A 22,095-nucleotide genomic window follows, 5' to 3' on the forward strand; every position below is an offset into this window, starting at 1 on the left:
GTCAGGACCCATGCATTTCTATAATTTCAAATTCTGAAGCCACAGAATCATGGGAATAATCCTAAAAAAAAATTAAAAATGGAGGAACTGACCTTTGGGGTCACTTCATCATTCCTCTAGCTATTCTCAGAGAATCCAGATAGTAACTGTAGGTTTCCTTCTCCTGAAATTATGTATCACTTTCCTTTTATATTGATTCATTCATTTGTTCACTTATCCATCCACCCATCGACCCATCCATCATTTCAGTCTTTCATCTGATAAATATTAGGCATCATTTATGTGCCTGGAATGCGGCTTAGCACTGAGGAAACAAAATGTATGTTAAATATCTTTTTTTCCAATGTATCATAGTTTAGTCCGAGAAACAGAGATTACTAAATAGTCATAATATGAGATATGTCTTATAATAGATGTATGGACAAAGTGCTGACTGGATGAACCACAAAGGCTTATGAATTATGAAGTGGTAACATTGCTTCTGAGGTTTGAAAGAGATTTCAGGCAAAGGTAAAAAATGTATACATAGATAAGGAGATATGAAGGGGCATGTCAAGTCCTGTGAGTATTAAACAGTTAGTTATGACTAGAGATGAGCCTGTTTATCTCTGAAGGGATCAGGAAGATGGAGAGATGAAGGTAGGTGGATTGATACGAAGCTCCTGTAAGTTTTCTCCGGCTTCATCCTTTGTCGAAAATCTATGGCAAGTCGTGACACTGACCCCCTCTCTGACTGCATTGGCTCTGACCTATCTGGACAAAATCAAGTACTCATGATGACGGGCACTCAAAAGTTCTGCTATTTCTCAGGCCGTCATTTTAGTCTCACATTTTCCAGTCAGATAGGGAGAGATCTAGGTGTGATGGAGACAAGGGGTTGGTTCTTATTACTCAACGTCTTTATTTTTTTTTTCAAAATTGGGAGATACTTTTTTATATTATAATATTATTGTTCCCCCTCCCCCACTATTGGTTTCAACTATCCTGAATTTCCAGATTTATGTAGGAAATGTTTTTCTTCCGGTTCATATTACCCAAACCTTCTACTGTATGATTCTAAATTGCTAGCCACTCCTTTATAAGATTTTTTTTATTATTGTTATTCATTTTATACTCTCAAATATTATTCAAATATTTGAAATTCAAATAGTCCATGTTTGCTATCTCTGGAGTGCTTTGGGAAAGCGATTATAAAACAAACACTTGTGAGTCTGTATCTGTAAAAGGTCATGGATCCCATTCAGACTGTTAATGAGGATCACGCTGTTGATGAGCAGAGAATAACAAAGCTGGCCTATGGGTGGCTAGACCTACACGCTGCTTAAATGACTTAGCCCCATTTATCAGCATTAAATTGTGTTCTGTTTAGGTTCATACTTTAGCAAGATCACAAATTACTGTAGACATGGCTGTTCAGGCAAAACTATGAATATTAAATCTTTGCTACATAATACTACTTGCATAGTTTTTACCCTGGATGGTGTACTAATTTCTATATTCTCCCTTGACTTTAATGGACTTTTAAATTAAATTTGTGCAGAATGCTTCTCAAAGTATTTACAACAAATTCTTGCTATTTTTGTATCAATTTTTCATAAAAGCTTTTTTATTTTAGGTCCCACTCATGAGTATGTGTCTTTCTGAAATTAAAAAAAAAATGTTCTGAGTTTGTAATCCTCAAACCTATCTCCATGGTGAACTTTTATGGACATAAAGGAAGTTATTGTCTCACTGTCCCTTTATGCTTGTTGAAATGTTCCTTTTCTCCCAGGTTTGCTTCCTGTAATAATCTGTTGAACAGTGTAGTACCTGACATGTGTTTGTTCCTTAGGCAAACGTGTAAAACTCTTCAAGTTCGAATGGAGAAGTAGAAAGAGAAGGTTTCTGCTGTGCCTGATGACAATTTTTGATTTTTCCACACTCAAAAATATTCTAGCTCCGCGTCGGAGCACTAGTGTGGCGAATCCTAGTGTTGGTCGGATTCTAAGGAAGGGACAGAAGTTTCGTTGAGGAGTAAAGATTCAAAACATCTCCTGAAATGAGCTCTCGTCTTGGTTTATTTCTCACAGAGCAGCAGGTGTGTACATTGTGTTGCAGAATTAACTGTAACCTACTCTTTTTTATAGTTACCATTAGCATTCCAGATGCTCCTGATTTCAGGGGGAAAGATGAACCTGGTACAGCTTTAGCAATCGGAAGGCAAAGAACTGTCTCAATATTCAGTAAAGAAAGGCATTGAACTATCTGTTATAGAAATAAGGAGGGATCATCACTCTGAACTAATATGAGGCCCACCAATTGAACAACTTTGTCACAAGGAGGTGAACCTAATACTGTCACCTACATTGGCCCTGCAGTTCACATTGTTTTTCCAAGCATAGGAAATGGAAACTATGCAACTTTGGGTGTACTAGTGGACCTCTGTTAGTGCTCAACCTGCCTATTAATGCACAAGTTAACATGAAAAGTACTGAGCCCCAGTGAAGAGGGTCCAATCTTTATATAGTTAAATTGCCCTAATTGAATCAGCAATGTCAAACTAGCATCTAGGCCATTAGAAATAGCTAAAGATTAATATTTTTATCAACTTTGAGAATTTGAAACTACTGAATTTTGACTATTCTTAAAAATAGTTTAAAAATTTTTAATAATTAAAAAAAAGAGAGAAACCCAGGGAAGAATATAACTGAGAAAAAGAAGTAAAGAAGCAAAAGGACCCAATATATTAAACATCACTGACTATATTACCCTGTTTTTCAGAAAATACATTCTAGTTTTGGAACTTATAGGCAATTTTTTCCAAGATCTTCCACATATGGAAGGATAATTTCTAATGTAATATTATGGAAAAGGACAAGTGTGCTACTTCAGGCATGGTTCTGGCTCAGTACAAGTTACCCCAAGTTCTTCTACTTCAGACAGGTATCTCAAGGAAAGGTGATTACTAAGAGCCGTTTGTATTTATAACTCAAACCATCCGGGAAGCTCTGAGAAAATGTTCTTCTTAGTAATCTCTAGGCCACCGAGTTTCAGCCCTTCTCCCCAGCTCCGCTTATCTTAAATTCGTCTTTGAACTTGTACTGCGTACTTCTGCCAGCCTTCCTATGCGGTGAAGCTGAAATTCTTGAGAAGTGCGATCCTTGAGCAGATTTAAACTTTTAAAGTAAGGCTTTATGTCAGAAAATGGATAAAAACTATCAAGTCAAATGACTCCTTTATAAATTAGAGGTGAGTCTAAAAAATGAACCCAATGTCAAATTTAGCAGGTAAAGTACCTTCCGATTGAGTTCATAATCTCCACTGTTTCTAAAAATGCGGGAGCTCTGCTTACATGCAATATTGTTTTTACGTCTACTCAGATTTCCTTCAAGTATTCAAAATAATTGTTTTCCCCTTTTAAGGACTTTCAAATGCTTTTGAGAGACACATAACTGAATCCCATTATATTGTTGTCTTTCAGAATTATCTTCATTTTGATGATAGTTCTGGAATAAATACAAGTTGTGTACAGGGGCCAGGAGAAGGAAAGTCCTAAATTTCCTTGATGTCCCAAAGGAATTTATTAATGATCCAAAGAGAAATCAGAGAATGTTTTGTTTTGCTAGCAGTGAATGTCATCCAGGCAGAATCAGTTGATCTGCTTCTGAGGAGATGAATGTGCATAAATGGCAGTGCAAACAGTCATCTGCGTTCATGAGTCACGTGGAAGAGTTCATGGCAGGCGCACCGTACAGCTTTCAAAGTTCCAAGAAATAGGGCGGGTCCATCTGTTCAAAAGATTCATTTCCAGTCAAGAACTCGGTTTACACAGTATAGAAAGCTGAAAGCCAGTGACAGATGTTGTGTTTGTGGTAAAAGCTTACTAGTTCTGCATTCTAATATAATGAATAGGCTTCTTAGAAGAATGAAGTCTACACAGTGGTTGTACGACCAGTGAACTTAGGTAAAAGTTTTATCCCATTGGGAATTAGTGCTTCTTAAGAAAAGTCAGAGTAGGGGCGCCTGGGTGGCTCAGTTGGTCAAGCGTCCAACTTTGGCTCAGATCATGATCTCACAGTTCATGAGTTCGAACCCCACGTCAGGCTCTGTGCTGACAGCTTGGAGCCTGGAGCCTATTTCAGATTCTGGGTCTCCCCCTCTCTCTCTGCCCTTCCCTTGTTCACACTGTCTCTGTCTCAAAAATAAACAAACATTTAAAAAAAAAGAAAAAAAAGAAAAATCATAGTAGTTTGGGGTTAGAAGGGAATTAGAAGCTCCCTTAGTCTGACAGACTCACCTGGTAGATATAAGCCCCAGAGATTCGGAAATTTTTAAGTGGCTTATCTAATATTCTAAGACTAGCAGGTAGTAACACTAGCATAAAACTCTTATCAGAATAAGGCCACCTTTCCTGAGTTATGTTTGGCGCTTTGCTTCTTTCCAGAAGTCCGGTTAGAGTATATGTCATTTTGTGCTTCCACACTGGTACCCACATATGTTAAACCTAAATATAACCAGTTGGCTAGGCCAACGCTCTCTGTTGTTTGAAATGACTACCCTCTCAACCATCCAAGGCTGTTAGAATTTTTGAGAATTTATAGGGACGACAACAAAGTCATTTAGTAGAAATGCTGACCCTAACTGAAGTATTAACACAGATGGCTTTTGGTGCCTCCAATGTTAAATGTTCAGGTCAGGCCAGCACCAGACATTCTTAGGAGGGAAACTTAAACTGTGGCATGAAAATCCACAGTTTTAATGGCTATAGGAATCACATCCATTGCCCAGAAAGTAAAATACAGTCTTAGTTTTTGTTTTTTTAAATATAGGTGGGTATATTTGTAAAGATGATTCATATGTCATTGCCTTGTGGTGTCTTATCTATACCTAAAACCTGTCTGGTCAGCTTGCTCTTAAATGATTATCCTAGACAGACAAGTGTCTTTCATTTTCTAATACCTCATTATATCAGGTGCTTTAAGTTAGGACAAGTGCATTCGTGTACAGTTATGACCAGTTCAGTGGTAGCTTTTCTCTCGTTTAAATGAGAAAATCTGCTACTAGGGAGTAATGGCGTTTTCATTGCACATTCAGCACACAAACAGTAAGGCAAGAGCTTAATTCATGTACTTGTAAGAGCTACATTAAAAAAATACATTAGCAGTGAAGCAGCAATTATATTCCACATAAGGGGAAGTTCATTCAAATCAGCTTTTAGGATTATAAAAGCAGTCTAGCTTTCTGTTTACTCTTATCAATTAAGTTACATTTATTTATCAGAATGTTAGTTTGACATGGTGCCTGTTGGGATGTTATTAAGTACCTGGATTATGAAGACTGAACATGTGCTCCATTTAAACCTACTGCCTCCTTTTGGAAATATCACCACATATTTACCCCTTATTTACTAAATATTTGTTCTGTGTGCAATGTCTGATGCAAAAGACCAAGAATAAAAAAGAACGGAATTATGCCCCCATAAAGACTAGTGATGTGTGATCAGAAATAATCAGGAACAAAAACTAGGATTTCATTGCATTCAGATTCCTAGAAGTAAGTGTGTGTGTGTGTGTGTGTGTGAGAGAATAATAGTTACCATTTACATAGTGTTTTTTACATGCCTGGTCCTGTTCTAAGCACTTGACCTATTTATTTGCTCCTCAACTCATACAACCTTCTGATGTAGGTACTAATATTATCCCTGTTTTACTCAAGGTTACACTGAGTTATCAGCAGGACTGAGCACTGAACCTAGGAAGCCTGGCCTCAGGTTTGCCCTTTTAAACTGCTCCTCTGTGTCACCTCATCTGAAAAGACAATCTCACTCCTGAAGCAGGCTAAATGGTCATGCTTCCCCTTTATATGACTTTTATGATTAGCAAGAATATGAAATGAATAACTGCAAGATCTGTTTCAGGAAGACATGGAAAATTAAATTGAAATCAGTGCTTACAGAGAAATAAGCAGGAATGCTCCCTCCAACAGTTATCCGAGGTATCATTTTTGTGTTGTGTTTGGGAATTACTACTACTACCACCTCATAATTTAAAAAGCATCTACCTGGAGACTTTTAAGGGATTATCTTATTTACCCACAACAGCAAACATATGAGGCCTGATGATAATATAATTCTCATATTACATTCAGGGAGACTAAGGCTCAGGAAGTTCAAATAACTTCTTCAGCCCCAAAGCGAGGACTTGCCAGGGCAGAGCTGCCCCAGGCTACGTGCCCACGGAGCCCACACTGTTTGTCATGCCTCTTGTCACAGTGTGTTCCCTCCTCCTGATATGGCAGGCAGCAGGGCTTGATGGGGGAAAAGGAAGTACAGATTCCATGATATAATTATTTTAAGAACTTTATAAAAACAGCTCTTACACTTGGGGACAGGATAGATTCTTGAATTTCCCTTTTAGCCTTTCTAATTTATCTTGAAGACAGGCAGAGGATACTTCATAATGTTCAAAATATAAAACAGAAACAGTATAAAATACTTAGCTTTACTGAATTTCAAACTTGACTAATGTTATATATGCCATTACCTGGTTTTGTTTTCTCTAATTAAATTGGTGAACAGATTTAAAAGATGTGATTTTAACAAAGTTTTTTGAGCAAGCTAATCAGGATCCTAAAATAGACTGGGAGAAATAAACGGACGGGCTTAAAAGGGGGATAGTTCTTAAAGAATTAGTGCTTTTTGTTTAGTGTTATGTGAGTTTCATCCTAGTGGATCATTATCAAGATAGCTTTGTGCTTGTCACAAGAAAAGCTGCCATTATTATTATTTTATTATTAGTACCTTTTGCATGTGTTCAGCCGCTAAGTGGTTTCTCTTGCAGAACTGACTGGTGGGCAGTACACACAAGTAAGATCTGCGGTACAGGGAACAGCTGTGTGAAACAGCGCCTTTGGAAAGGCACATTCACTGAGCTGGTGATTAAAGCGCATGAAGCTCAAGGCACAACTGTAATGACGGCAGGACCATTTCTCTCCCTCATGCAGTATTTTATATCTATCGCCCTCAGAACCAAAAGACAGTGCATTCATGGTAGCAAATGGTATTTCCTGTCCTGTAAGGATGGGGTTTTTTTTTGCAACCTCCTGCTTTTAGTTACTAGAAACTTGTTGAAAATCCTCCTTACTGGCTAAAACTTTTTACTATTGACCTCTTAAGACACAGCTTGAATGAACAGAGAGCAATATTTGAGTTCTGAAAATATGGAAATGCTTAATGTAGTGTATTAAAAATTAATTTTAAATGAGAGCAACATTTTTAAATGTTAGAGTATATAAATGTTGTTAAACAACCCTCGGATATCAAGAAGTTCTAGTTTATCATCTACAAAGGGTAAAATGGCACTTGTTTCCCAACTAGCCTGACAGAATTTTGACTTAAACAACTTGGACTTGTTTAAGAAGCACATTAAGTCATAAAAGGGTTGACTTGTTTGTGTGTTACATTTTAGACAATTTCATTTCTAAATATTGTGTCTTGTGTATTAGGTGATTGAAACTAGTGATAAATCAAAATCCTCTTTATGTTTTTAAATCTTTGGTTTTGCCATTTCATTTGGTACAAATGTGGAGGGGGTCAAGGAGGGTGCCGATCTGTGCTCACACAGGTTCATATTTATATTACATTGAAAAGGACAATTAGTCTTTGTTTGAATTCTGTAAGAGTAGTCCTCTAATTTGACTATTAATGTGATCCTCTCATTATGCTTTTAGTGCATTAAAAAAACTTTTACTATACTACTTCAGAGTTGGCAAACCTAGGTGTTTTCTTCCTTTGTGTGTGTGTGTCTCTCTCTCTCTCTCTCTTTTTAGTGGTGGGAGGAGGGAATGGAGAGGTGGTGGAGAGAAAGAGAATCCCAAGCAGGCTTCATGCCCATTATGGAGCTAACATGAGGCTTGATCTAACAACCATGAGATTATGACCTGAACTGAGATCAACAGTTGAATGCTCAACTGACTGAACCAGGTGGCCAAAGCTAGGTATTTTCATAGACATTATACTATTTGATCTTCTCAGCAACTGTTTTACATAGGGGGAAACTGAGGGGCCCAGAAGTAGCATGACACATCCACTGTGACTGCTATTATTGCCACACTGACCTTACTGCAGAATTCCACATGCCAAACCATAATTATTGGACCAGAGTAACGAACAGAAATTAAATCTACAATTTTTTTTTTATATTTACTTTTGAGAGTGAAAGAGACAGAGTGTGAGCAGGGGAGAGGCAGAGAGAGAGGAAGACACAGAATGTCAAGCAGGCTCCAGGCTCTGAGCTGTCAGCACAGAGCCTGGCATGGGGCTTGAACCCATGAGCTGTGAGATCATGACCTGAGCCAAAGTTGGATGCTTATCCTACTGAGCCACCCAGGCGCCCCTACAAAAATTAAATCTAAAACAGTCCACTTAAGCCCTATCTTCATCTCATAAAATGTGCTAGGATATTTTTAGGATTAATAAAATAGTAGTATTGTGTAAAACTGGGGTGAGAAAAAGTCAGTTTAATCAGGTTTCAGTTCATGCTTATTTAGAGAATTCTTTTAATCATGTTTAAATTTTCATTTTCTAGCAATTACTGCAGCTGATAGAAATAGAAGAAAAATGTACATTTATGATATTCTTAGGATTTGAATTATATGTGTGTGTCTATGTGTATACATATGTTTAATGAGATGAAGGAAAATTTTGTTCTAAGTACATAAACCTTCGGTATTGTGCTGTAAGCTTGAGTGTCTATTTGTAAAGAATGTGAAAACAAAGCTTTAATACATAGACAGTGAGAGAATCACTCCCCAGCTTATTTAACCTAGTAGGATGAAGTGCTTAGCCTGCAATGAAAATGGAAGAATGCATCTACCATACCCATGAAGAGATAACTTATAACTAGGGCTTGACGTGATGTAGGAGGACAGGCCGCTCACTCTCATGGAGTCACCGTACATGTCCCTCCAGGTGCCTGTGCTGAATCTCTGCTGAGGCTAACCTTTCGTTCTCTCTCAGTCCCTCTCCTTCTCAACTCCTCTCTTTTCCTGGCAGTAGTTTGGAAATAGAATCCCTTCTTAAGTTTTATAATTCTTCCTAGTAAGAGGAGAATCTTCAAAAAAAGGCAAGTGGCAATCTTACTCAGGCAATGGCAATCAAAGACTCTGTTAAATCAGTGTTTATAAAGAAAGTCTGTCATGAGGTTTCTGTGTTTTTCACAATGATCGGCTATCATTCCATTAATGTCTGTAGAGACATTCATATTTACTTTGCATGTTGTTCTTAACACTAACACTCAAATTGGGAGCTATTCACAGAACTCTGTAAAGTGACCCCTAGTGGAAGACAAACTGATACTGAGATTGCTGCTCTACCTAAAACAGCCCCTGCTCACAGCATCTCCAGATGTCAGCAGGCCCTTTCTGTGGATCCTTTCTTCCTTGGTTCGGTTCCTTCTCTAGTTCCTCTGTGCATGGGTGCATATAGTTTTACATATGCAAGCAGAAGCTCCTTCCTTGGTAAGGACAGCTGACCAAAGTGACACAAATAAGATGGCTGCCTCCATGCTGAAAGTACTTTTTTGAATTTTATATCTTCCTTTGTGGAATAATTTGAGACTAGCCATGTTAGACATAGAGCTAGATTATTTTGTTTACTGTTTCTCTTTTTCATAGTTGATCAAAAAAACAAAACAAAAGCCCCCCAAAAATCATTTCTATGAATGTCTTATGAAAAGATGAGTAATTGTGTAATTTCATAAAATAAACCCAAAGTATCCACAGTAACTTTCAAGGACTCACTTTTTGTTATAACCATTACCTGAAAAGAACAATTATATGACTCTAAGTACCTTGATATTAGAGTATACCTAGAAAGTCATTGACACAGCAGAAATTTCTTTCTCTGTATCCATCTATCACCCACATGCATGCATCTATAGAAAGATAGAGGGATCAAGTATTCTAGATGTTTATTATATTGTGAAAGGCCAATGTGGATCCCCCTCAGTAGTATTTATAATAGTATTAATATGACTCTAATCAAATACTTGAGAATTTTTGACACCTTTAAAACTTGGTAATACATTGTGCAATCATTGTTTTTCTCGCCAAATATTCCTTTTCTCTTCATGAAAGAGTTAATTTTTCTGAAACAATTGAGTCAATAAGTAGTCATGCTTTAAACTATTTCAAGAATGGATTTTATGGAGCCAAGGCCCAAGGACTTTCTAGAAGACGTGGTCTGATTGTGTTCTTGTGAACAAAGGTCTTTCTTTACTAACGCGTGGCGTAATGTGTTTATGATCTCTGGATTATATCTTCCAAGCCTGTACAAAAAACAAAGATTCCATAATCATTCTTTTTGTTTAAGATGGGTAACATCACCAGTTGAGATCTTCTTGATTCAAGCTGCAGTTATTTGAATAGTTGTGCCAGTGGCTCTAAAAATATTGTGAGATGATAAATAGAAAAAAAATGATGTATTTTTATAAGGTGGCAACACCTGAATATGGTAGCCTTTAAAAATTTAACATTTTACTTGATAAAGCAAATCCCATCATTTTGAGTTCTCTTAATTTCTAATACTAAATTGTGTTTGGAGTTTTGAGATTATAGCCTTCCAATAAAATGATTACATTTTCTTCTTCCTTTGTAGGTAACCCACTAACCAAGGATTAATCAAGTGATCCTCAAGCCTGATTACACTCAACATATGCACAGAAACTCAGTTCTTGAGGTGATCTTCAAGGGAGATTTTTATACCACTCACAAGAGGCACTCCAGAGCCTTATTTCCAAGAGATTTCATGGCTCATAATCAGCCTCTTCTTCAAACCAAGACTTTAAAAAAGCCTGACATGAACTTCTATGCCATGAAGATACTGTCAGATTTGAACTGCGTTCAAACTTGTAAAATCGCACATGCTAAAAGAATTTGAAGATGCTATCTGAAGAGTTGGTGTTTCCAGGTGATGTCAGAGACACTCACCTTTTGGGTTCTTGGCTTCAATTGTGACTGCTTTTCCTATTTCTGAAAGTCTGCCAAGTGCACCGGCCTTCTGCCATGGATGTGGTCCTGGGCCCGGTCCTGTGTTCATTGGCTAGTGGGACCACACCCGGCTTTATTGATATTTCCTTTGCGAACTTCTCTGGCATGGTGTAGACTGAGACGATTTTATTTGTATCCTAATCTTGGAGCTCTGAAAGCCTACATGTTTTAACATCTTAAAGTTGCTTTTGTTAAAGGAATGGAAATATATATCCATTGATAATAATTATTGTTGGCAAGTAATAGTTATCTGAATACATCAATCATATAAGAATGTATAGACAAGCTGACATGTTTCCCCAAGGCTAACATTCTACTGCAGCTCTCTGTCAAATAGGTAGTAGTTAGAACTGAATTTCCATTTTCATTATATACTATTTTGTACTTCTAGAGTACTCTCCCTTTCAGTTTTCTTTTAACTGGGCTTTTTCTTTCATGTTTGTGTTTACTTTTTTCCTTCACAGAAATCAACAGTGAGCAGTCGAGTATGTAGGTAGCTTTCAGTTTCAAAAAATTGCCAGGGATGCATGTGGGTTTCTGATTTCTTAGCCTGAGTGTTACTCACTTAGATTTCTTCTAGTAATTTTTTTTAACGATCCTTTCTATCATTTTAATAGACTGTCCTTGCTCGCTCCCAGTGACTGTTTGAATGCTTATATATTTGTTTGTTCAGTCTGTTAATAGAATTATTCATTTTCCTTTATAAATATTTGCTAATAGTTGTCCCATTCAAACAATTTCTTAGGTCAGTTTCTGTCCACATTTTCATTGTCATTTTAACATTTCTGTTTTTCAGTTCTACAGGAAAGTCTTACAAATATTTAAAGGCCTTAAACACTTATGTACTTTTTTCCTAAGTTATCACAGAATGTATAATTTTATACATTTGTTTCATTTGTTATGTGAAGGAAGAATTGAAATCTCATAGCCATTCTGTAATAGAGATGTAAAGGTAAAGACTTCTTCGCTTACTCATCTTAGACTACTAATAGGAAGATAATTCAGAAACTGTCCTATTAGAAGTTCCATTATGTTAAAGAAGATGTGAACATCTTTCATATTTTTAAAACTCACTAATATGGCCAATTAATTATATGTTGGCTTCCATGATGGGGGCTGACATGCCTTGGAAAATTGTCATCTGTTAGTAGGTAACAAATTTCAAAGATAATACATTTCCCAGATTGTCTCTGGGCAAAGGAATTAGAAGTATAAAATCTGTTCAAAATTAAATTTGTAAAGTATACTTTTGACACTGAATCAAAAAGTATACTGCCCCACAAATCCACAGAATGAAATTACTTTTTCCCTCCATTTTAATTAGACATAAAATGAATTAGATGGTTCTGAGTGGATTTTATAAAAGTTCAAGACTGTATGAATTCAGAGAGAAAGAAAAAACAGTTGTGCTGGAGTTTTTGCATCAATTATAATGTCATTAATTTCTTTGGAGCAGAGTTAGAAAACTATATTATTTTGGAAATTATGAATTTGTCCTAGGTTTGTTTGAAATTGTAAATCATGCTTCTTGTTTTTTTAAATGCGTCCTTTAAAACAAAACTGGAAATTCTGTATTATATACAAGTGTAACACATGCATATCAATAGAAAAAAATAAATGGAATTTCAAATATACTAGATCATTCCCCATAGATTAATGTTGTGACTATTCAGAAAAGGTAAATAAAATTGGGATATAAAATGGACTCTCTTTCATGAGTTACATTTGGAGAATCTGTTTTCTGATTCTGTTTTATTTAAAAAAATATTTTTAATGTTTATTTATTTTAGAGGGAGGGAAAGAGACAGAATCTGAAGCAGGGTCCAGGCTCTGAGCTGTCAGTACAGAGGCGGATGTGGGGCCTCAACTCATGAACCATGAGATCATGACGTGAGCCGAAGTCAGATGCTTAACCCATTGAGTCACCCAGGCTCCCCTCTAGTGTTTTATTTTAAAAGTCCTTTTGTTATTGTCCAGGAAAATCTCTGAATTAGTGGGAAAACTGAAATAAATCCATGGCAAATCTTGCCATTTACACAAGGTTCCAACAAGTGATTTGCTTCTTTGTTAGGAAACAACTGAAAAGGATGTATTTACACTTGTGCTACCTGCCCACGTCCTGACTATGAGCGCAACTGCAACATGCTTGCTAGCAATATGCAGACTTCTTATTTTAAAATGGTTAAATAGACTGTGTATCCTTTGAAATTAATCACATATGGAAATATTAATGAAAATAACAGATATGGTTATAACTCTGATTTTAAATTTTTTAAAAAGCAAATTTTAAAAATAGTTTAAAATTCAAAAGAAGTTACAAGAAAGAACAGAGAACCTCTGTGAACCCTTTCCACAGTCTTCCAGTGATAAAACAAGAAAACTAACATTGGTACAATACTGTCAACTCAAATACAGACCTTATTTAGATTTTACCAGTTTTACATGCACTGTGTGGGGGGCAGGGCAGGGGAGAGATCTTATCCTTTTCAATTAACTTGTCAAATGTTCACTGTAGTGTGGAGTAGAGTATAAGAATATGGTCAATGAGTGATTTGTATTAACTTTTTCAAGTTCTCTACTTTTAGAATAACATCCTTTAGCTATATTTTTCTTTACTTTTACATACTCTTGTTGCCTTTATCTAATGGAAACTTCCAGTTTTATTACTAGGCAGTACCACATGCAATTTCAAATTTAGTTTTGACTTAAATGGGTAGGAGGAGAACTGAGAGTCTGTATCTAAGGTTGAAATAAAAAGGGAGTTTATCCTGTTTTTTATTTCCCTGAGCAAGTCCTGTGCAGCCACACAATGCCTTACATTGGGTTGTGACTTTTGATAACACACAATAGCTAATAGCACAGTGATTCTATGCTATGCCAAATGGAACGTGGATCTTTTTAAAGTTTTGATTCTTTTCTCAATTCATAAGTGATACATTCATCTGAAAGAGCCATATATGCACAAATATCAAATAGTAGTTTTCATCATCCTGCCCTTTTTCATTTTGACTGACTGACTTTGAAGTGGGGAGAATTGGAACGATGGCAGACACTTCACTAGGAGAAACAGAAGTACACTGGACAACCTCCTGGTCCCCTTACACACAGAGAGAACTCCTAGTGGCACACTACTATTTTTATCAAGGTAAGGCCTATAGAATGCTCTTGAAAAAGAATAGAGGTAGATTTCTCCTTCCTTGTTTTTATTTGCACTGTGTGAATCTACAAAAGATAGCATAGACATTACAATTATCTGGCATTTAATTGACAGTTACTAAATTCCTACTAGGTACAAATGTATCTGGCTACATTACATTTTGGGGTTACCTGGGGCTTAGCCTTTAAAATACTTTTAAAATCAGTGCACTAGATTTTTTTAATGCTCTCCATATGCATGGCACTATGCTACCTTTGGGAAAGTGGGTGCACAAAAGACTTTTAAGTATTACACAGTTGTCTTAATTTTTTCATATATTTTCAATATATTGCAAATTACTGAATAGGTACTATGTCCTAAAAGTTTTTCTGGAAATTCTATTTTACCAAGTGACTGAACTTTATTTATTTATGAACTTTATTCTAGACATTAGGCGAGGAGGGCAGTACATGTCCAAAGTTGTGTTTTCACAAATTTTAGCAAAAATGTGACTGAAATCTTAAAGAAGAAAGATTGTGGATTTGAAGAGAAATAACAGGAGTAAAATAACCCCGGTAGAGAGAATGAGGTCCTGAGCTTGGACTATTACACTAAGAAAAATGTGAAACAGTGGATATCAATTCCAGTTGGAATTTAAATTACATCAGGATCCTAACAATTACCCATGCCTGACCCTACTCTCTGAAATTCTTTTACTTAGGCTCAGGCTTTAATCCTAGACCAATCTTTTTGTTTCCTTAAGCTCCCTAGGTGATTCTAATAGCACCAAGGGTCAAGAACAACTAATGAAGGGTTTTGCCCAAGGTGGGAATGATGAGTTGGGTGATATGATTGGAGGAGCAAAAGAGAGACTTGGAAGGAACTCCGCAATTTCCTAAGCCTACTAAGATGGGATGGTTGAGATTCAGTTACGAATGACAGAAAGAACTGGGAAAAAGCAGGCTGAGCGGCAAGTAGAAACAATAAGTTAATTTTTTTAAGCCTATGGAGTTTAAAGTGTCAATGGAACATTCAGAAAGGTCATGTCAGATAAGAACTGAACAGGTTTTATTGGATTTGTAATTAGAGATTATTGTTGGCCTTGGAAAGAGAAGTTTCAATGAAGTGCTTATTGCAGAATTGAGGTTTCAGAGGATTGGAGAGTGAATCAGAGATTTGAAAGTAGAAATAGCACACAGAGACTTCTCTTTCTTTGGGAAATGAAAAGGCAAAGTAGGGTAACATATAATGAAGAGGAGGTAGAATTCAAAAAGTGCATCTTTTAAAATATGGAAGATATAAATGTGTGTTTACATATGCTGCAAAAGAAGATGGGGAATAGGTGTGTTAAGAACCTAGAACTGGTGGCACTTGAGTGGCTCAATGAGTTAAGTGACCAACTCTTGGTTTTGCCTCAGGTCATGAGCTCAAAGTTCCTAGGTTTGAGCCCTGTGATGACAGTGCAGAGCCTGCTTGGGATTCTCTTTCCCTTTCTCTGAACCTTCCTTGCTCTCCTGTGCACTCTCTCTCAAAATAAACAAGCATTAAAAAAAAAAAAAAGAACCTAGAACTAAAAATAAAAAGGAATTGAAGGCAGGGGTGTCCATACCTAGATGAAAAGAAAGTCATAACATGTAAGGAATAAACAGAACCAAATCTCAAAGAAAATTTGGGGTGAACAGTAAAGAGGCAATTGGTTTAGGTCTTTGGTGACCCCCAACCAAACAGTGTCACTAGTATGGTGGACCGTGAGTCGAGGAACTAGGGGTGATTAGTACAAGGGCATCAGCTTATACCTAGGCTCCTGAGACGTAGTTAATGGCTCCAAGATCATAAATATATAAGAGAAATTAAAATTAGCTATTTGGCAATTGGTTAGGTCTTTGGTGACCCCCAACCAAACAGTGTCACTAGTATGGTGGACCGTGAGTCGAGGAACTAGGGGTGATTAGTACAAGGGCATCAGCTTATACCTAGGCTCCTGAGACGTAGTTAATGGCTCCAAGATCATAAATATATAAGAGAAATTAAAATTAGCTATTTCACAATACTTTTATTTATAATGTGAAAATACTTAGTCTTACAGTACTGTTGTGAAGATTCAATGAGTTAATATATGCAAAGTGCAGAATTTAGTGCTTAGTATTTACTAAATGGTGGTTCTTCATTTGTGAAAGAGGTCAGTTCTGTTCACCCTGCAGTCAGTGTAAAAATTATATTGATAGAAAATAATAAAATCCTATCACTTATGACATAAAAGTTTTGGGGCCTGCTGGTATATGGGCAGATGTAGAGACATTACATTTAAAGCACATTTTTTCAGGACTTGTGTGGCTGCAAAGAAGAATAACTAGTGACAGAACAAGTAGAAATACATATATGTTTTGACACCAACTAGAAAGGCTCACAGGCTGAGAGAAAAAGTAGTAGAGGAGAAATTGATAAAAGAAGGAATCTTCTTTTATCCAACCAATTTATTGGGAATAGGTTGGGAATATCAAAGCAAAGGTTAAGTATGAGAGGAATCTGTTTCTGCTATTAGATAAACGAACTAAAATGAGTAAAGCTACAGAGAAATTTAAAAGTGGGTTAAAAGAAATAATGCTCAGGGAACAGCATCACAGGCAGGTCTTAAATAGATGAGATTTATCTGCTGAGTATACAGGATACAGAGTTTGGTCTGAAATCAAGGAGAACAGAAAATATTTGAAGCAAACTTTGGTGTTTTTAGATACTCAGAGCTCAAAAGACAATAAAGTCACAATGCAGGGCACTTAATTGGTAGAGATATGTGATTTTCCTTTAGTGTAATGCTGTTTAGACAAAGAACAGGTAAAAAATGGTTGGAATCATCTTTGGGTGAACATAGTCAAGGTTAAAAAAAAAGGCTATCATCACTTGAGTACTTACTCTGTGACAAGAGTTCTGAGAACTTTATTACTTAAATTAATCTTATTTGAGTTATATGTTGTTGTTACTACTATTTTGTAATCAGAGAACTGGGGCCGGAGAGGTTAAACAGTTTCCCTAGCATCACAGTCAGTGGCAGAGCTGGGATTTTAACTTGTGTAGTAGTAAATAGTAGGGCGTCAGTTTACATGCTGTTGAAGAAGTGTGTGATAGGGCTAGAGGAAGGCCCAGAGGGCAAGTAAAACAAAAGGGAATGATGTTTATAAATTTAGAAAAGGGCATAGAAATTAGATTTGAAAGTGGAAAGCAGTTTTATTGGAGATAAGGAATAAGGAGAGACCCATTAATTAACAAATCATTTTGTGCTCTTGTGTGCCAAGAACAGTGTTAGAAGCAATGAATAAAATATAAGTATAGTTGGCCCTTGAACAACACAGGTTTGAACTGTTTGGGTCTACTTTTACATGGGTTTTTTACAATACAGTACTAGAAATATATTTTCTTTTCCTTATGATTTTCATAACATTTACTTTTCTCTAGTTTTATTATAAGAATATAGTATACAATACATGTATCATATAAAATATGTGTTAATTGACTATGTTATTAATAAGGCTCCTGATCAACAATAGGCTATTAGTAGTTAAGTTTTGGGGAGTTAAAATACAGGAGACCTCAGGACCAAGCTGGTGACATAGAAAGACACTGAACTCACTTCCTCCATGGACACAGCAAACATATACCTACTTACACAGTAATTCTTCCTGAAGAAAAATTGAAGCCTGACTGAATAGCTTCTGCACAATAAAAGGCAGAGAGACCATGTACAAAATATGAAGAGAGACAGAGACACAGTAACAAAGGGAACCCCATTTGTTACTGCAAACTGCAGTGTGGAGGCATAGTACTGATGGACATGAGCAGATTCATTTATCCTGGGGCTCACAAAAAAAAGGCCATGGCTTAAAAGGGCAACTTAAATATAAAGGCACAAGTCTTAGAATTCTGCCAAGTGGCAGGGTAACTGCTGAAACTCACTTCAGGTCAGAGAGGCTGGCAAGTACCATGGTGTATACTCCTACCCCAACCTTGATAGTAGGGTACAGGTACCATAGCTGGCTTGCTGCCTCAGTAAGTCTCAGTCCCCTAGAACATAACAACCCTGGAGGCTGTCGGGGCACAAGAAATTAAAAAAGCCATGCTTTAAAGGAATAGCTACAATATAAAAGATGCAACACTAGAATTCCACCAAATGGAAGGGGAAAGCTGCTGAAACTCCTCCATGTAGAAATCTATAACAGATGAACAAATAAAGAGTAAGAAAGCCAAGCATAACACTATTGAAACTCATCAATCACAAGAAAAGGGGAAAGGAGAAGGAACAATGAACAATAAAAACAACCAGAAATAATTAATAAATGGTAACAGGTACATACCAGTCAATAATTACTTTACATGTAAATGGTCTAAATGTTCCAATCAAAAGACATAGGGTGGCGGAATGGATTAAAATAAACAAAACAAGGCCCATCTATACGCTGCCTATCAGAGACTCACTTCAGACCTATAGACACATACAGAATCAAAGTGAAAGGATGGAAAAAGATACTCTATGCAGATGAAAGAAAAAAAAAGGTAGAGCAGCAATACTTATAACAGACAAAATAGATTTTAAAACAAAGACTGTAACAAGAGACAAGGGCATTGCATGATGATAAAGGGACCAATACAACAAGAGGACATAACTGAAAGACCAAACTAACGCCATGACACGCTTCATATTTCCCCCCTAGTTAGTAGGCCTGACTTTCAGTTTCCCCAGAATGATCAAACGGCGAAAGAAAAGAGCACACATTGTCTGAAGATAGACTGCCTTCACAACACCCAATCAGGGAGGGCCAGAAGGCATATCAGATATTCCTAAGGACAGAGGCTTAGGGCTGGGACCACAGATAACTGCTCAATGTTAGTTAGCCAATCGCTCGCCACTTGCCCAAATCCCACGTGGGGGTCCTTAGCCCACCCCATAATTGGTTATTTTCAAAGGAACACCAAATGTCATGATTGGGTCCTGCCAAATGTAACGGTCGCCCTAGAGATTCTGAGTGGTTAAGATTGTTGCTAAGGCTGTTGTGTGGTTATGATTGGATTGCTATGCCTATGTCACAATTCCTTGTAAACTCCCCCTTTCCAAACCCCATAAAAACCCTGCTCAGCTATTGTTTGGGGCTCTCCGCATGGATCCACTGCATTGGTGAGGTCTGAGAGTCCAAGCTTAAGCCCAAATAAACGCCCTTTGCTTTTGCATATGTGACTCGGTCTCCCTGGTGGCCTCGGGATTTTGGGGATATTGTAATCTGGGCATAACAATAACAATTGTAAATATGCACCCAACATAGGTGCACCTAACATATAACACAAATATTAACCTATATGAAGGGAGGAACTGACAGTAATACACTAGTAGGGGACCTTAACACCTCACTTTCATCAATAGATAGATCATCCAGGCAAAAAATAAGAAAACATGTGAATGACATATTAGACCAGATATACTTAAGAGATATGTATAGAACATTCCATAAAAAAAACCAATAGAATACACATTCTTTCCAAGAGCACATGGAACATTCTCCAGAACAGAGTACATGTTAGGCCAGAAAACAAATCTCAATAAAGAAGATTTAAATAATATCAAGCATCTTTCCCAATGACAGCAGTATGAAACAAGAAACCAATTACATGAAAAAAAAAAAAACCTGGAAAAAACACAATCACATAAACGCTACTTTGTGCTACTAAATATGCTACTAAACAACAGTCCAATGAAAAACTCAGAGAGGAAATAAAAAATACCTGAGACAAATGAAAATTAAACAGAATAGTACAAAATCTTTGAGATGTAGGAAAAGTAGTTCTAAGAGAGAAATTTATAGCAATACATGCCTACTTCAAGAGATAAGAAAAATAAAAAAATCAATCAAAAGAAATAAGAATAAAATAAACAATTTAACTACACATGTAAAAGAACTAGAACAAGAATAAACAAAACCTAAAGTTAGTGTAAGGAAGGAAATAATAAATATTATAGTGGAAATGAATAAAAATAGAGACAAAACAAAAGCATGAGAGAAAAGATTAATGAAACCATGTGATAATTCTATGAAAAGATAAAATGTATAAAGTCAATCTCCTCAAGAAAAAAGAGAGGATACAAACATTTAAACTCAAAAATGAAAGAGGGAAAATAACATATGACATCACAGAAACACAAAGAATTATGAGACTACTATGAAAAATCATATGCCAAATAGCTCAGCAACCTAAAAGAAATGGATAGATTCCTAAAAACATACAATCTTCCAAAAATAAATTGGAAGAAACAGAAAATTTAAACGGAATGATTACTAGTAACAAAACTGAGTTGGTAACCAATAAAACACTAAAGTAAAAAACAGAAGACTGAGACCAGATGGTATCATACATGAATTCTACCAACACATAAAGAGTTAAGACCTATTCTTCTCAAACTATTCCAAAAAATAAAGAATGAATGAAAGCTTCCAAATACATTCTATGCATTCAGCATAACCCTGATACCAAAAACAGATAAGGACACTACAAAAGAAAAAAAGAAAGTAAGAAAGAAAGAGAGAAAGAAGAAGAAAGAAAGAGAGAAAAAAAGAAAGAAAGAAAAAGTAAAAGGAAGGAAGGAAGGAATATGGTTTACAGGCCAATATCCCTGATGACCACAGATACAAAAATCCTCAACAAAATATTAGCAAACCAAATTTAACAATGCATTAAAAGGACTATTCACCACAATCAAGTAGAATATATTCCGGGGATGCAAAGATGTTTCAATATTTGCAAATCAATCAGTGTGATATATCACATTAACAAAATGAAGTATAAAAAGCATAGGATCAGATCAAGAGATGCATAAAAAGCATTTGACAAAATTCAACATCCATTCATGATAACAATTCTCAACAAAGTGGGTAACTCTCAACAAGTGGGTTTAGGGGGAATATACAACACAATATAGGCTATATATGATAAATGCATAGATAACATCATACTCAATGATGAAAACCTGAGAGCTTTTTCTCTAAGATCAAGAACAAGACAGGAATATCCATTCTCACCACTTTTATTGAATATAGTATTGGAAGTCTGACCCACAGCAATCAGACAAAAAAAATATATAAAAGACATCCAAATTGGTAAGGTAAAAGTAAAAATGTCACTATTTGCAGATGACATGATACTGTACAGAGAAAATTCTAAAGACTCTCCCAAAAAATATTAAAAGTAATAATGAATTTGGTAAAGTTGCAAGGTACAAAATTAATATGCATAAATTTGTTGCATTTCTATACACTAAGAGCAGAAAAAGAAACAAGAAAGAATTCCATTTACAATTACACCACCACTACCAACAAAAATACCTCAGAATCAACGAAAGACCTAAAATAACTGAACTCCGAAAATGATAAAACATTGACAAAAATAAAAAAAAAACAATAAAGACTGAAGGCAACACAAATTCAAAGATCTAATATGTTCATGCATTGGAAGAATTCATACTGTTAAAATGTTCACTCTACCCAAACAATCTACAGATTCAATGCAACATCCATTAAAATAGCAATGTTTTTCACAGAACTAGAATAAATATCAAAAATTTTATGGAACTACCAAAACCTGCAAATAGTCAATGTAATTTTGAGGAAGAAAAACAAAACTGGAGGTCTCACAATCTAAGATTATAAAATTTACTACAAAGCTATAATTACCAAAACATCATGGTATTTGTACAAAAATAGACATATAGATCACTAGAACAGAATAGAGTTCAGAAATAACCTGTGCTTATAAGGTCAATTAATCTATGACAAAGGAGACAAGAATATACAATGGGGAAAAGATAATCTCTTCAATAAATGGGGCTGGGAACACCCAACATTGGACAGTTATAAGCAAAAGTATGAAACTGGAGTCCTTTCTTGCATCATCCACAA

General features: G+C 36.1%; 1 protein-coding gene across 3 annotated transcripts in view; it reads left to right on the forward strand.

Moving 5' to 3' along the window:
• The window catches only part of TAFA2 (TAFA chemokine like family member 2), a 463,489-nt gene extending 450,759 nt beyond the window's left edge, over positions 1 to 12,730 (forward strand). For 2 of the 3 annotated variants that reach the window (XM_029953103.1, XM_029953104.1), the window contains one exon: positions 10,634 to 12,730. Coding sequence is in view for 1 of the 3 variants with exons in the window: in XM_029953104.1 (XP_029808964.1) it covers positions 10,634 to 10,645 (12 nt within the window). In the remaining 2 variants the exon portion in view is untranslated. Of the gene's footprint in view, positions 1 to 1,831; positions 2,078 to 10,633 lie in introns of all 3 variants that reach the window. The other variant, XR_003913985.1, reaches the window with a different exon arrangement.
• The last annotated feature ends 9,365 nt before the right edge of the window (positions 12,731 to 22,095 follow it).

This window comes from Suricata suricatta, chromosome 10 (genome assembly GCF_006229205.1).
Source record: "Suricata suricatta isolate VVHF042 chromosome 10, meerkat_22Aug2017_6uvM2_HiC, whole genome shotgun sequence".
Classification (NCBI taxonomy): domain Eukaryota; kingdom Metazoa; phylum Chordata; class Mammalia; order Carnivora; family Herpestidae; genus Suricata; species Suricata suricatta.